Source organism: Nannobrachium achirus, assembly GCF_963921795.1.
Source record: "Nannobrachium achirus genome assembly, chromosome: 20".
Classification (NCBI taxonomy): domain Eukaryota; kingdom Metazoa; phylum Chordata; class Actinopteri; order Myctophiformes; family Myctophidae; genus Nannobrachium; species Nannobrachium achirus.
Window position 1 is genome coordinate 45328881 of NC_137827.1, and position 17613 is coordinate 45346493.

The following is a 17613-nucleotide window of genomic DNA, read 5'->3' on the forward strand; positions in this document are numbered from 1 at the left end:
GGGACAATAGCGCAACATGCCCAGAGCTGCCATCATTTCACTGGGAACAGAACAGCGGGGGAGAGGGAGCAGTGACACACACACACACACCCACACTCGCTATCACATTGAGCCATATGCTGACCCCAGCCTGACTATAGCTATCTCTGCCAATCAACTACTAGGTGGGATGTCCCCACACACACACACACTCGTGCACACTCGACATAGTAAAACACGCACGCACAGCTTAGTGTAGAAGCTTAGTGTCCATCCAACATTGTTTCCCAGAGCCACAATCGCCCGGGAGCACATGGAGGGTGGCCACACACACACACACACACACACACACACACACACACACACACACACACACACACACACACACACACACACACACACACACACACACACACACACACACACACACACACACACACACACACACACACACAGTAAATACATACAGTACATTTACATACACTTCCAAACGCACACAGACTAATACATTATCACACAAGCCCCATCTGCTTGTCACACTAACAATAAGTTACAGAAGTTCTTTGATACGCATGCACGCGCACACATACACACACACACACACACACACTCCAGTATAAGCTGGGGCCAAGAGATCAACCCAAATTCTTCTGATGTTCCTATTAACGCATTGAGTGCTTTTCCTCAACTAAAGTCGAGATATCGCTCTTATATTAAATAACAATAGCGAGCGGTCATTGGGACCGACGGGTGAAAGAAAACTCAATCTCCCATGATCCTTTGGGAGATGACATCATCAGTAAGTGAGTATCCTCCGTTGGCTTAAATTCAAAGCTCGCCAGTAAAATGGCTTTCTCCAGATCGCGGCGATCGTCGAAAAACTTTTTTTTTTACCGACGGACAGTCGCGGTAACAATTATTCTTTTCCACGTGAAAGATAACATGTTGATCGATATTAGAACACAGTAAATTTCCACAACATGGACACGATCGTGGCTTCCGTGGGTCTTCAAAATAAGGTACAATCAATGGAAAAACCCTGGCTTATATACAGTATAAAGCATAGAAAGTGCATAGAAACTATTCAACACACTTCACATTTACTGTTGTTGATACATACTGGAGCGAGAATGTCCAAGTGTGTGAGTGTGCGCGCGTGCGTGCGTGTGTGTGTGTGCGTGTGTGTGTGTGCGCGTGTGCGTGTGTGTGTATGGTGGGAATCTTTGGACTGCTTTTCTTGCTGCAGTGGGCTGATATGCAAGATAGACCGGTGCTCACACACAGCTGCCCCGGCAGCCTGGCACGGTGTGTGTGTGTGAGAGTGTGTGTGTGTGTGTGTGTGTGTGTGTGTGTGTGTGTGTGTGTGTGTGTGTGTGTGTGTGTGAGTGAGTGTGTTTACAGTACAGGGGTTCCAGCCAGTCATGGTGAATGAGAGATCACAAAGAAAGAAGGCAGATGGACCGCCCTGGGGGCCAGGGGGAGAGAGAGAGAGAAGAGAGAGACAGAGACAGAAAAATAGAGAAATAGAGAGGAATTGAGACACAGGAAAAAGAGCGAAGGAATTGAAAAAGAACAGAGAGAGAGAGAGAGAGAGAGAGAGACTGAAATTAACACTAAAATAGCGGATCTACAAGCTCACAATGTGTTGCGCCACGCCACAGCGTGAGCTTGTATGTCTGCCGAAACCCAGGCTTTAGCCTTGATGGCCTTCCACCTCTCTCTCTTTCTCCCATCTCTTCCAGGGCATGACAGGCTTGTCCTGTTGTCCGGGACAACTAATACATCTCAATGGACAAGTTCATTCAAAATGTAGTTGCCCGTTGGACAAATGGCTCTTGGTTTCATTTTTTTCTGTGACGCTCCTAGCAGCTTTGTGCTGAATGCAGACTATGGACTGTGGAGTGGAAGGGGCCAAGGGGGGGGGGGGGGGGGGTCTTATTAATTTGTCAAATAAAAAATACAGAAAAAGAAATTACTATGAAATGACAATTCTTTTCCGGACAACTGACTTTTGTGCCTTGGACAAGTGAATGGGAATTTTACTTGTCCAAAGGACAAGTACCTCAAAAAGTTTGCCTTGTCTTCCCTGGTCTCTCTCTTTCTCTCTTTTGTCTCTCTCTCATGCATCTCTCCCCTAGGTGCTTATTCTCTCTCTCCCCTAGGTGCTTATTCTCTCTCTCCCCTAGGTGCTTATTCTCTCTCTCTCTCTCTCTCTCTCTCTCTCTCTCTCTCTCTCTCTCTCTCTCTCTCTCTCTCTCTCTCTCTCTCTCTCTCTCTCTCTCATCCATCTATCCCCTGGGCTTGCTCTCTCTGGCTCAGCTCAGCTATAGTGTTGATGAAGATGAAGAGAGTGCAGTCCTTGGTTAACCCCCACCCCCCAGAAAAAGTGATCCGTCTGAAGCTGGCAGCGGCATCACTCTGGCTCAGCCGGCCTGCCCCGCAGCTGCAGCTTGGCGGGCTTGAGTCGCCAACCGCGGACCCCGACAAGGTGTCCCTGAGCAAGGGCACTGCCAACAGTAACAGGCTAGGACATGGCTGGAGACAGCGCTAGGACCAGGGGGTCATCAATGTGTCCGTACAAGGACAAATGTGTCCGTGGAAGACTTGGCCTTAACACATCGAGTGCCCGTGGATTGCCCCATTTATCCCCTCTTGCTGCCCAGGCCCACCACCATTGTATTGAATCCGGCCCTGCTGCGTCAATGCATGCGTCATGACGTCACTTGGTCACATGAGCGCAGACAGGATGTTATTGTGTAACTTACTGTATGGGCTAGTGTTGATCATAGCTGTTCATTGCCGATCAAAATTTGGACATTTTGCCGCACCACGCCACAGTTTTAGCCATAAAACAAACATCAGAGATAAAGGGCGTTAAAGATGGGGAAATGCATTGGAGTATACGGAGAAAAACGGCCGGGCGATGCTCTCAGTGTCAACTCGAAGCGACTAGCGGCTAATGGGCTACATCCAGGCGCAGCCCCAACCTAACGGTGAGATTTAAAGTTAATACTGTAAATACAGTAAACACGTCAACGCGTCGTGGGCCTCCAGAGACATCAAAGAGATTGGCGTGTAGACGCCTCGTGGGCACCCGCTGAGTTAATGTATAGGGCTGTCACGATTGTGACATTTTTACATGACGATTAATTGTCACTAAAATAATTGCGATTAAGGATTTCATTTTGTTTTTGTCGTTGACAATTACATTTCTGTTTGGCTTGTAGGCTTTGAAGTTGCACATGGCAGTTATGACACATAACCTAAATATACAAAGAAATGACTCCCATATTTGACAACTTTATTCTATTTTACTCACAACACATAGAAATTGGTCCGCGACCCGAACATGGGTCCCGGCCCACTGTTTGGGAAACATCACGAAAAGCATGAGCTGAAAGGAGACTATTATCTCTGGCCAGATTCACTAGGATGTTTCTAGGACGTGTGGGTACGCTGTTTCACACACTTTAACCCTGGCACCCCCTATTTTGGACATCACAAGCACACAAATAGTTCAATGTTTTTCACCAATCATTGCAAGACTAAAGTCTAAAAGACATGCACACACACATGGAGAAAGAGGAGGTGAGGGGAGGAGGAGAGAGATGATGAGAGGAGATATACGAAGAAAGGAGCTGAGGAGAGGAGGCATAAGATGAGGGGGAGAAATAGGTAGACTCCTCTACTTTACAAGAGTAAAGAAAGAAGAATGACAGAAGGAATGAGATGAGGAGAGGAACACTGTAGTGACATCAGCAGAGAGGTGTGTAGAGTCGCAGGAAAACGACATAAAATACGTTGAAACAGAACGAGAATAAGCAACAAGAAAGAGATATATGGGGCGAGGTGGAGTATGAGAGGAGAGTGGTCTCTCTGTGTGTGTGTGTGTGTGTGTGTGTGTGTGTGTGTGTGTGTATGTGTGCGCGCGTGTGTGTGTTGCACAGGGAAGGGGAGTCAATAATGACTGATTACTGTAATTCAGCCTGTCAGAGCCATCGACCTGCAGCTACCACCAGTCAATACAACCACACACACACACATGCGCGCGCGCACACACACACACACACACACACACACACGCACAGAACTATACACATCTAAAGACCAACACACTTCACCTAAAAAATAAAAAAATAAATCACACTTGCAAGCCTGGATGATGGCACATAGGGATCAACGGCAGCACACACACACACACGCACACACTCACAGCGGGATAAGCCGCGAGCTACTGAGGTGTCTGTCCATCCATCCATCCATCCGTCCATCTTACATTATCTCCCTGTAAAGACGAGGGGGGGGGGGGGTCCTCAGTGATCATTGGTCCATTTTTAACTCAGAGTGTACAAACATGGAGCCAAAATGGACCCTCACTTATCATTTGTACACTCTCTTAGGGGTGGGCGATATGGAAAAATACAATATCACGATATTTTCCCAAGCTGTATCACAATACACGATTTTATCACGATTCTTTTTTTATGGTTATTTTGCAAGTTACTTTTGGGAGGTCTAAATTGAACTTTACAAGTATGTAACTCTGACAGTATACAAAAGAAACCAAATGGACCCTTGTATACTGTCAGAGTTAAGTGGAGACATTTTAAAGTTTGAGAACTACCGATTTAGACCAAAATGCAGGTTTAAATTGAATTCTGCAATGAATCTCTGTATTAACGATTAAAACAGGATTTTTTACAAGGCTCCCTCAATTGTATCACGTTATATACGATACCTCTGAAAAGGCATATCGTGGAGACATTGTATCGTCTCAACGATAATTATCACCATATCGCCCACCCCTACACTCTCTGCGTTCAATCAACACAGGACTTTACAGTGAAGGGAGGGAAGGAGAGAGAGAAGTGACTAGAGCAGGGGTTTTCAAAGTGGGTGACGGGGCACCCTGGGGTGCCGCGACGGCAGTCCAGGGGTGCCGCGAGACAATTTGATAATATTTGGGATTTATTTGGACACTTGAAAAAATATTTAGTATCATTTTAAACTTGAAGTACAAAGTTATTTTCAGTCAGTTCTAACCAAAATGGCTATTATCTCAACGTTTTCCTCACAACATAATCACTAAAATATCGTCACTGTCGGGCAGAAAACTTGTATCTCCAAGTTTCAAATGTGTACGCCTCTTGCTCTTCTTCATCATACAAGACCGTCGCACAAAACTAGTGAAAACAGCCGATCTACAAGCACACAACGCCTTGCGATGCGAGGCGTTGTGTGCTTGTAGATCGGCTGTTTTCACTAGTTTAGTACATTTTATAGATGATAAATACAAAACGAACGGTTTTGGACATACAAGGTTTCTACCCGACAACGACGATATGCTATAAATATAAGGTGCTGTGAGTGAAAATTATAATGTGGGGGTGCCTCGGATTAAAAAAAATATTTATGGGGTGCCCTGAGACAAAAAAGTTTGGGAACCCCTGGACTAGAGGGCGAAGGGAGAGGCAAAGTAGTGAGAGATAGAGATAGAGACAGACACAGAGAGACAGACAGACAGACAGAGAGAGACACAAACAGATACTCTCCGTCTTCAGACATTGATATCCCAGAAGGAGAAATATTTATGAACTAGCGCTTCAGGGTCTCGTCTGGTATTATGTAAAACTCTGAGTGCGTGAGAGACGCATAGGTGTACATTTTTACACTTGTAAATGTATTCAGTCATACGGTTTTGGTCTGGTTGTTGAGAGAGAGAGAGAGAGATGTAGAAGCATCATTAGGGGGGGAGTTTAGAAGACAGGCAGCGGCTCAACTCGCCCACATAACGGACACCTCCGTCACCTCAGAACGTTGTGTCTATGCTTGAACTGCAATACAATATTATGTTTCTGTGTGTGTGTGTGTGTGTGTGTGTGTGTCTGTGTGTGTGTGTGTGTGTGTGTGTGTGTGTGTGTGTCTTTATGCGGTCAGTATGGGCGAGTGTGTGTCAGTGTGAGTGGAGAGAAAACCTCAGAATTAGAAGCAGAGCTGTCCAGTAGGAACAGTCAATACGTTTGAACTCATTTATTGCCACAACCCGAGATTCCCAGAGATATTCCCAATGTTCCAGGCCGCCACGCCCGAGATTCCCACAATTTATTTTATCAGTCTTGAAGATCAAAACATAAATAAATAAATAGGTTATAAAAGTAAGGTTGCCGGTTCAAAAATCTGATGTGCTCTCCCTGTTGGATTGGGTTTCAGCCATTTTTTTAACGATTATTGGGAGCATTCTTTATTGCAATATAGACAATAATAACCATTATCATCCCACACCTTGCAAACAGCTTTCATAAAACTGCAACATGCATGAACGGAAACAAGGTGTGTGAGGCGTGAAAGTTAGTTTTTCTTACCACTCAGACCACAGGTTGTGAAAGGATACAAGTTCTGGTAGAGCGGGATGAGCGATTTTAGGGCTCGGCTGGCGTTTATGGCCGTGGCTCGAACCATGGTGGGCAGGATGCTGAAGTCCACGATGGCTCCGTCAAACAGAGGACCAAAGAATGGCACCTAGAGAAAGAGAGAGAGAGAGAGGGGTTCACAAAACAAAATTAAGACCCATTAAGAACCTGTAGATGGATTCTACAAAATGTCTTCTAAAACTAAAACAGTAAAAAAAAAAAAAGAAAAAATACTTTTTATTTTGGGGGTCCGTAGCCTTTTTATTGACACAGACCCCCATTTCAAATTAGGGACCTGTAGAAACAAAGATTTGAGTTAAAATGTTTGCTTGAAAAAAAAAAAATTGTCCCTATTTCTCAATAAATAGCAGATGAGATGGCTTATAAATAGCAGATCTTTGTGCCGCACTATGAGCTGGCTTTTATATCTGCTATTTTTGAATATACAAATTAGGGCATTAAAGACTTGTGATTTTTGCAAGTCGACTCGACTCAGTAAAAAGTTGAGTTGAAGTTGACTTTATTGTATGATGACGTCGTCACACTGTGCGTGAACGGGTGGAAAAAACCCAAAACCGTGTGCTCAATTAGATTGAAAAAACAGCTGGAAAAGGTGATAATCATTCTGTCCTTGACAATAAGCAATCCTACTGTTTGAATGCTGTACACACGCACACATGGGGCAAAAAAGTAATGATTTTTTTTTTTTTTAACTTTAGACTTTCCCTGGCGGGAGTCTACTTGTGTAATGAAGTCGACTGAGTCGACTTGTCGACTTTTTAGTTAATGCCCTAATACAAATTATAAAATAATTGCAAGAAAGGTTTCTACAGATGCATGGGGGTGGGGCCATGGGGGGCAGTATTTGTATAAAGTAAGTAAGTCAAATACTATAGTGCTGTATACAGTATGTGATGGTTTGAAAAGTGTTCCAGTCAGCTGGCTGAATGGAGCATCCCCCCTCCCCTCCAATCTCTTGCTCATGACAACTAACAGGCCCTCGGTTTGAAACCTTTGGCCTGGACTGCACGCCGTTTGATCAAAGTCAATGACTTCAGCCCTTATTCAATATTTGAGCCCAGCAGAATCCAGCGAGACGTCGTCTCTCTCGATTGACTTGATTACGTTTTCTTGAATGAGCATAGCTCGCTCCCCCAGACGGCCTGCCTCTGTCCCGTTTGCCTTGAAATCAACCGCTTTTCAGAAACAAGATACGATCATATTCTGTTTGCCTTTCGGATCTGCCTTTAATTCAATCAGTTTTCTTTTTCGTTTTTTTTTTTTTTGGTTCTTTCTTGCTGGGTAGAATGAATGGACGAGAACGAGGTTATGTCATTAGTGCTGTGGTATCCATGTCAGAGAGGGAGAGGGAGGAGGAAAAAAATGAAATAGTATTGTGATCGTATTAGTTGTTTGAAATGGAGAGTCGTGGTATTAACGTCTGCGTTCGGGGGCCACTGATACACTGACCAGAGCACTAAGGCTCCCTGGAATCGCCATTTGCCGTTGGAGCGGCTATTGGATTAAGCGGACGCATATCTACAGACTGGTACAAAAGCACACACACACGTGTGTGTGTGCGCGCGCGCACACACGCGTGCTCGCATGAACGCACGCACACTTTAAGTGGAACCCTATTAGGGCTGGGCAAGAAAATAAAATAAAAAGTAAAGACAAGAAAACTCGATGAAGCACTATATCACCTTCTTATATTTTCCTGATTCAAATTGATTTTCCCACTTTTCATGTCAATACTTGGTGGCCTTCATTGCTTTTAATAGTGAGGAGTCATTCTTCTTTTACCCTGAGAGACACGAGCAGACTCTGCACACATACAGTATCACACACCTTTATTCTTGTTGTTAGCTGTGCTTTAAGTTAACTACTTTATACTTTGTCATATACGTACATGGATTAAATCAAAAATAAAATGTCACTACTTAAAGGGGAAGACCACCCATTTTCAATATTGAACTATGTCAGTAATATAACCTAGAGGAGTTGTGTGGAAATAGAAAAAAGTTCCCCCCCTTCTGTGTTGCCTAGAACTGGAAGATTGATTTTGGGGTTTGTATTGTAAAGTACAATGTGTGATGTCATCAAGTTGTACTTTACAATACAAACCCCAAAATCAATCCTCCAGTTCTAGGCAACACGGAAGGGGGGGAACTTATTTTCTATTTCCACACAACTCCTCTAAGGTATATTAATGACACAGTTCAATATTGAAAATGGGTGGGCTTCCCCTTTAAACGGGAAATCCAGACCTGAATGTGCATGTTTTCATAAATGTTCCTACCTTGTTTGGTGGATTTCTGTCATAACTGCCCCTGTTCTGACATCTCCCGACCCCTACTCACAGCTAAAACGGGGCTTGTGCGACTCTTCCAAAAGCACTTATTTTTGGCCGCACACCGAAAATCAGGTAAACACAATAGGAAAAAGCCTTGGCAGCTAATCTACATTAGTCATGGCTGTCTAAAACATTTGAGTACTTTGTTCCGTGCGTGTTTACCTCGGGCTTCTTCAGGATGTGTATGGAGTACATGCGGTTCTTCATGGGGTAGATGACGATGAGGACGTCCCCGAACTCGGTGGGGATGATGCCTCGCCGGTAGTCCCTGGAGTGCTCCGACCACACGATGTGCACCTCGTCGTTACCCAGGTGCCTCAGCTGAGGAAGGAGGGACAGAACTGTAAAGCAGTGGCTCTCAATAGGGCTGTCACAATTATTACATAATCGTCTAATCGCCATTATTTTACATAATCGCGATTATTTTACATAATCGCGATTATTTTTCATAATCGTCATAATCGTTTCCATGTTAAAAAATAGGAAAAAAGTCAAAAATAGTGGAAATAGCCGATCTACAAGCTCACAACGCGTCGCAATGTTATTTTTTTAAGTAGTAAGTTGTCAAATATGTCAGTAATTTCTTTGTGTATTTAGGTTATGTGTCATATCTGTCATGTGCAACTTCAAAGCCTAAAAGCCAAACAGAAATGTAATTATCAACGACAAAAACACAATTTAATCGTTAATCGCAATTATTTGAGTGACAATTAATCGTCATGTAAAATGTCATATCGTGACAGCCCTACTCTCAAACGTTTACATTTCAAGGTCTCCCCCTAACTCTGACCAAATGAACCCTAACGGGTCCATTTGGTTCCATTTGTATTCTGTCAGAGTTATAGACTTGTATGGGTCAATTTAGACCCCCATAAAGGAACCCACAAAGTAAAAAAAAAAAAAAAAAAAACGTTTCATGTCAAGGACGTCCAAACTGTCACATATTAGCTCACGGACCACCATTTGAAAAAGAGGTGCCAGGGACCCCCCTTAAGAGAAGATTTGCACAGCTCTAGCAGTGATTCTCACACCAAGGACCCCCAGTTTGACATGCATTATTATAGGCTACGGACCCCCATTTAATGGCATTTCTCTGGGACCCCGATTTGTAAAATAAAAACAATGTTAATTTAACTCTTGAGAGTACAAATGGACCATTTGTAAACTCTCTGAGTTCAAGACCCATAAGGGTCCATTTGGTTCCTAACTTCCTAAGAATCATTTAGCTGGGGACCCTCTGGAACTCCCTCAAGGACCCCTGGGGGTCACTAGAATCCACATTGAGAACCACAGCTGTAATGATCTCCAGTTAATTTCGTTGACTAAAACTATGACGGAAAAATGTTCGTTGGCTATCTTTTTTTTCACATACCAAAAACTAGATAAAATTTAAATATGAACTAAGCTATGATGGACTAAAACGTTAGGGAAGGACTTGTGGAGAAGAGATCCATCCAGTAACATTTTTTTTTTTTTTAGTTTTTTTTAAGATTTGTTTTTTGGGCTTTTTGCCTTTATTGGATAGGACAGTAGACTGACAGGAAATGGGGGAGAGACAGGGAGTGACATGCGGCAAAGGTCGCTCGGATCGGGAATCAAACCGGCGACGCCGACAGGCATTGATGCCGAAATGGCAATGCCTATATGGTATGCGCCTGATCCACTAGGCCACCAGGCGCCCCCATCCAGTAACATTTTATGCTTGGTTGTGAATATTTTATTCAAAACGACTATGACTAAAACTATGTCAAAAATCAACACTGGTTCAACGTTCATTTTCATTTTCTTGTTTCATTTGTATTTAGTTTAGTTTCTCCATAGTCTGATTGTTCACAAGCTCCATGTGCAGTATACCAAGTTACTGCCCACGTACCCCGAGAAACGGGGAAGGCATGAGAGAAGGAAAGAGTGATAGAAGGACAGACAGAGAAGGACAGACAGACATACAGACACAATCAGTAGACACATACACGTACGTACGTATATAGTATATATATATATATATTGACAAACATAGAGAAAGGAAGACAGATTGGATCTAGAAAGAAGGGAGAGAGTGAAAGAATCAAACAAGTATCATCTTCTGAAGCGCAACTGACTGCCGCACGCACACACACACACACACACACACACACACACACACACACACACACACACACACACACACACACACACACACACACACACACACACACACACACACACACACACACACACACACACACACACACACACAGGCCTTGGGCTCATGATGGATACAGGCTGTCTAGACTCTAGCTGTCTGTCTTTGAGGCCATGGGTGTGTGTGTGTGTGTGTGTGTGTGTGTGTGTGTGTGTGTGTGTGTGTGTGTGTGTGTGTGTGTGTGTGTGCGCGCGCGCGCGTGCTATAGGTGTCCCTGGCGGTGATGGAGTGAGTGTGCAAAGATGGAAAGAGGACGACAAGACAGAGTAGTAAGCTCTCAGAAGACAAAGTGCTGCTAAAAGATAAATGGGAACTAGGTGTGTGTGTGTGTGTGTGTGTGTGTGTGTGTGTGTGTGTGTGTGTGTGTGTGTGTGTGTGTGAGAGCAACATTCAGGGTGAGCGCCGAGCGGCAGCTCTGTCATTAACCTTGACGTGTGACAAAAGCAACACACACACACAAAAGTCATCTACACTAGACAACTACGCACATCTAAAGACCAACACACCAAAGAACTTCACACTCGCAAGCCTGGATAATCACACACAGACACACACACACACACACACACACACACACACACACACACACACACACACACACACACACACACACACACACACACACACACACACACACACACACACACACACACACACACACACACACACACACAGACACACACACACACACACGCGCAAGTGGATCTGTGTCAACTTCTGGTTCAAAGTCGAGAGTCTGACTGTTCTATAATTGTATAAACGATAGTTCAGGTGGAGCGGCCCAATAGCTGAGTTACCAGATGGGCTCTAATGCCTGAAATCAAGTCCCCGGACTGGTCGCGCAAATTGCTGCATGTCACTCCCTTGCTTGGTGTTTTTCCTTTCTCTCTCCACGGTGTGACTAAGGCTGGGGTCCAGAACCGCTTTATCACTATCTCTCTCGCTCGCTCGCACAAGCACGCATGCATGCACACGCACACACACAAAATACGTTTAAGGACACATTGGTGTGCAAAACCTTCCCGGACAACTTTGTGCATTGAAGCATCAATCCATTTTATTGTGTTCGTAGGCAAGGGAACGAGAGAGAGAGAGAGAGAGTTAGACAGAGAGAGAGAGAAAGAGTTAGACCTAGAGAGAGTTAGACAGAGAGAGAGGGAGAGAGAGAGGGGGGGGGTACTGAAAAACTGCCCTGCAACAAACATCTGAATGATAAATGCGTGTGTGTGTGTGTGTGTGTGTGTGTGTGTGTGTGTGTGTGTGTGTGTGTGTGTGTGTGTGTATCCGTAAGCCTCTGCCTTTGTGAGTAATCGTGCCTACATGCACACAAATCTGTATGAGGATAAGGGATATTTGTACATATTTGTGTACAAGCTTGAATGGCAGTGTGTGTGTGTGTGTTATTACCCAGTTAGGCAGCTTCACTGTGTGTGTGTGTGTGTGTGTGTGTGTGTGTGTGTGTGTGTGTGTGTGTGTGTGTGTGTGTGTGTGTTTGTTTTCTGGGCCTATCAGCTGATGAGGGAGACTGATGGTGTCGGACCAGGCACCGATAATCCAATCAAGAGCCTGCAGCGACGTGATAGGCCAAGAAGCAGGAAGTATGATCTCATTAGCGGGACATTATGTCCATGTGCACAGCCACCAGCGCCTGAGGGGTGACAGGCACATGCACGCCATAAAACTACTTAACTGGACAGCAACACACACGCACGCACACACGCACGCATGCACACACACACACACACACAAATATGTGCATGCTGAAGTACACATATGAACACATATACACGCACAGACACATGCAAACACACATGCACGCAAACACACACACACACACACACACACACACACACACCTCATTGCTGCTGGGAATTACAGGGGGAGCAGGTGTACTATAGGAGGATAGACGTTAAGTACACTGTGTGTGTGTGTGTGTGTGTGTGTGTGTGTGTGTGTGTGTGTGTGTGTGTGTGTGTGTGTGTGTGTGTGTGTGTGTGTGTGTGTGTGTGTGTGCGTGCGTGCGTGCGTGCGTGCGTGCGTGCGTGCGTGCGTGCGCGCGTGCGTGCGTGCGCGCGTGCGCGCGTGCATGTGTGTTTGTGTACTGTGTATAGCTGTGTGTATACATTATACTTTGTTGACTGGGCTCCCCTAGGGGTCTATAGTTGTTCCACTGCATTTTTCCCCCTCTACACCGAATCTCTTCTCCGAAACTACAGGCGATTTAAAGCTTGTAATGTGGTTAACAGATACAGTCTAAGTACCTAAGGCTTCTTCCCACATGAAAATGCCAGGCTCTCGCCTAAAACCACCTCCAAACGCCTGAGTTGGAGGGTATCCCGGCAAGCAGATAAAAACGGCGCAACGTAAACGCGCGATCGAGGTTGTGCGTGCAGCTGGAGTTTCCAAAAATGAAGCTCCAGTGTTGTAAACATTTAAAAACATACTCCATGAGCTATATTTTCATCCAGACTTACCCCTTTACCCCTAAACTTCTTTGCCTTTTTTTTACAATAAAAATAAAATAAAATACTTCAAATAGCCAATTTACATCGAAATGTTGTGAGCTTGTAGATCAGCTATTTGAAATATTTAAAAAGGAATTTCAAATTAGTAAAACATGGCAAAAGATTTTAGGGATAAGGAATGGACAAATGTCTCTTTTTATGTATTTTCATAAATCAATGTCTGACTTCGTCATATAACTACAGTGAGAGAGAAAAAAGAAATAGGGCTGCAACTATTGATTATTTCATTTGAGAATATTCTATCGATTTGTATTTTGATTTGATTGACTTTTTGGAGAATCTTTTTTTTTAATGTTTTCTTCAACATGAAAAAAAAAATATTTTATTATTTATAATCAACTAAATTGATTTGCCTGGCACTTAAGCCCTATTTTATACATCGTTGTACAGCAGTTGTCTACAAGCTCACAGCGTGTTGCAATTTGAGAACGCATTCTTTTACAAATTATTTTTTTAAATTAATTAAATCGATTAGTTCGATTAAGTGTTGCAGCTCTAAAAAGAAGTGAAGATGGTGGAAGAGAGGGAGGAGGTGAGAAAGGAGGAGAGGAGAGAGGGGGTGAGGGAGGAGGAGCAGTGTTCCTGTGGCCTCTCATCTCTGTTCTAATGACACCATCAAACTACACAGAGGCGGGACATTAAAGCAATGATAGTCCCCCTCCTTCATTTACATTCACTTACACACTATCACACAACGTCCACACAGTGCCCTCGTCTTACAAAACTCCTCTAACACACTCACTCCTAGGTAAAACACGCACGCACAATCAGAAACACAAGGACACAGATAGATATAGATATGAAAGAGCAGTGTTGTAAAAAATACCGTAGTTAAAGGAGGACTTCACCACTTTTCAACCTGTCTTCATATAATAGGTCCTCACTAATGTTCATAATAAAATATCAAAAAAGAATTCTACTCAGTCTGGGTCTCATAGGAGAGCTGTCAAATCCTTCCACCGGTGACATCATCGTTTGACAGATTTCTTTTAAACAATATTTTTGAAAAAAAAATTTAGATTTTTATTATCACGAGAACAATGGCTGCAACAACATTGCTGAACAAAATTGCAACTTTTCAGGAATAAAAAGCCTGCAGTTTCTATTAGCTCGCATTTCCCATTGATGATGTCACCGGTGGAAGGATTTGACCCGCCCACAGCTCTCCTATGAGACCCAAACTGAGTAGAACATTTTTTTGATATTTTATTATGAAGGACCTATTATATGAAGACAGGTTGAAAAGTGGTGAAGTCCTCCTTTAAGTACAATTTTGAATTCTGGAATTGTAACAGAGTATTTCTATGTTGCAGTATTGATACTTTTACAGTAAGAAATGTTGAGAGACAGACAGACAGACAGACAGGCAGGCAGACAGGCAGGCAGGCAGGCAGGCAGAAAGACAGACAGAGGTACCTTCTTGGTGAGGTTGTGGTCCTGGTCGTGGGGCATGCGGGTGGAGACGTGGTAGATGACCTCGGTGGTGGAGGTGGCGTAGTAGGGCGTGCTCAGACCCGTGCTGCGGTTCCTCTGCAGACCACCCATGAAGCCACAGTGACTGGTCAGGTCCACCTAACAGGGTGACGCACACACGCACACACACACGGTGTCAGAAATGAGTCGCAACGTCCACGGCTCAATACTGTCTGGAGGACAGTTCAACCTTTTCAGCCCCCCCCAAAATAATCAAGCAAGCACTTGGAACTATACGTAGCAGTTGAGGCATTACCATTTAGTTTGACTCAGATGAGCCTTGTGAAAATAGCTGATCTAGGTTTGTTGATTACTCATTTTAGAGGTATTTAAAAAAAATGTAAAAAAAAAGGTCTTAAACAGTCACTTTAGAAATATACCCTGTATACACTTACATTATACTGTACAGTATATTGGTTTGTTTACTGTTTGAGTGAGAAAACAATATTGCACAATAAGATAATCATCTGAGGTCTTTGGATTGGCCCCCGATATCAGCAGGAGCCAATCAAGAGGCCTTCCTTACCTCCCACCCCAGACCAGAGACGAAGTCCTCGTAAGCCTGGCTGCCCGCCGTGTTGGTCAGTATGGAGTGTTTGTCTTCTTGACCCTCTGCCACGTAGAACACCGCTATCTTGTGAGTCTCGCGGCTAGAGGGGAGGAGAGGTGACAAATCAGGGGGAGAACGTGAAATCAGGTCTTAAACATTTGTTTTCTTATTTATGGAATTTCTTCGATTTTTCTTTTATTTATTAATTAAATCTTTACATAGCTTTTGGGGGAATGTTCTTTTTTTTAATGTTTTGACAAAATGTAGGAAACAAGAAATTAAGGGACCCCATAAAAATGTGTCCGCGACTCACAAATGGGTCCCGACCCAGTGTTTGGGAACCAGTGATTTGACCCATTAACACTTTCTCTGCCAGGGGTTTATGATTTTGGTAACTAAGTTCTGCCTAAGAAGGAGATCTCTGTTTTAGCGTTTTTTATTATGATCGCCGTTGTCTACCGTTCGATCGAGCCCTCGGCTGCTAATAGTTGCTAGGAGACGAAATATCCCGGAAACAAAAGATCCGTTCCCCATCCGGTCCAATTTAACTGCAGAAGAAGAAATGCGCTTTCCTCCTGTTCTAGGTTTCGAGAGGACCAAATGGCCACAGCTGCATGAATTTGTGGAACCACTGGGATAAATCGCTCCGACACTTTTGGCTGGATCAAATTCCAGTCCAGTGTGGCCAGTAGGGCTGTCACGATTATGAAATTTTACATGACGATTAATCTTCTCTCAAATAATTGCGATTAACGATTTAATTGTGTTTTTGTCGTTGACAATTACATTTCTGTTTGGCTTGTAGGCTTTGAAGTTGCACATGGCAGATATAACACATAACCTTAAATATACAATGAAATTACTGACATATTTGACAACTTTATACTTAAAAAAGAACATTGATAGTGGAAATAGCCGATCTACAAGCTCACAACGCGTCGGAGCTTGTAGATCTGCTATTTCCACTATTTTTGACTTTCTTAAAAATATATGAAGATCTTTCAACATGGAAACGATTATGACGATTATGAAAAATAATCACGATTATGTCAAATAATCACGATTAGACGATTATGTAATAATTGTGACAGCCCTAGTGGCCAGGCAACACTTGGGACATCGAGGCCTTCGATACTGTGTTTGTGCGATGTCTCACCACTGCCGCGAGTCCAGGTTCTTCAGTTCTCGCAGTAACTTCTCGTTCTTCCTCAGCAGGTGGAAGTTACACCTGCAAAACACGCACGCACGCACACACACACACACACACACACACACACACATGCGTTAGGAATGATTTTACTGTCTCATAGCCAGACCACCTATCTTCCTTCTCCAGCGTTCTATAGCAACCGCAGGTTCCCCCTAATTGGCCGACTGCCTGTTGTTGTCACAGTTTCCTGGGAAAAGCTACCAATCAGGCAGTGGCTAATAGGACAGACTGCAGAGCTGGCAGGAACTCTGAGGGGGGAGGGGGGGAGGGGGGGGGGGGTGTCAAGAACAACAAGCATAAATAGGCTAAACCCATTTAGGCCTAGGATTATTGACTGCTTAACTATTGAAAAATAGCAGATATACAAGCTCACAGCGCGGCACCGAGTGCCGCGCTGCGAGCTTGTAGATCTGCTATTTTTGAAAAATCATGATTTGTCTTTGCAAGTCTTTGAATATATCTATTTAAAAGCGAACATTTGTAACTCAAATATTTGCTTCTGGGGGGTCCCTGGAACAGCATATTTTGAGATGGGGGTCCGTCACGCTGTGAGCTTGTATATCTGCTATTTTTCAATAGTTAAAGCATAAAATAATGGTTAAAGTGGTTAAAATCTAACGCGACTCGGGCGCGTTCCAGGTATTTGAGAGTTAAAAAAAACAAAATGAGGGGGCACGGTGGCGCAGTTGGTAGCCCTGTCGCCTCACAGCTAGAAGGTCCTGGGCGTGTTCCCTCCTCCGCGTCATCAGCGCCCACACCCTAGGTGGGGTTGTCGAAAGGGCCTTTCTGTGTGGAATTCTCATGTTCTCCCTTTGTCTCCTAGGGTAGATGCCCTCAAAAACATGCAGTATTCCTGGTTTCTATACCGCCTCCCATGGCGTGGCAGAGTGAGAGAAGAAACCAGGATTACAGGTTAGGCAATTGGCACTGG

General features: G+C 43.9%; 1 protein-coding gene across 1 annotated transcript in view; it reads right to left on the reverse strand.

Annotated features, from left to right (window-relative positions):
• ralgapa1 (Ral GTPase activating protein catalytic subunit alpha 1) overlaps positions 1–17613 on the reverse strand; it is a 134631-nt gene that overhangs the window by 21823 nt on the left and 95195 nt on the right. The window contains exons 41-45 of the mRNA XM_080751092.1: positions 16629–16700; positions 15449–15572; positions 14866–15021; positions 8905–9063; positions 6371–6498 (exon numbers count right to left, since the gene is read on the reverse strand). Coding sequence (XP_080607218.1) covers positions 6371–6498; positions 8905–9063; positions 14866–15021; positions 15449–15572; positions 16629–16700 — 639 coding nt within the window. The remainder of the gene's footprint in view (positions 1–6370; positions 6499–8904; positions 9064–14865; positions 15022–15448; positions 15573–16628; positions 16701–17613) is intronic.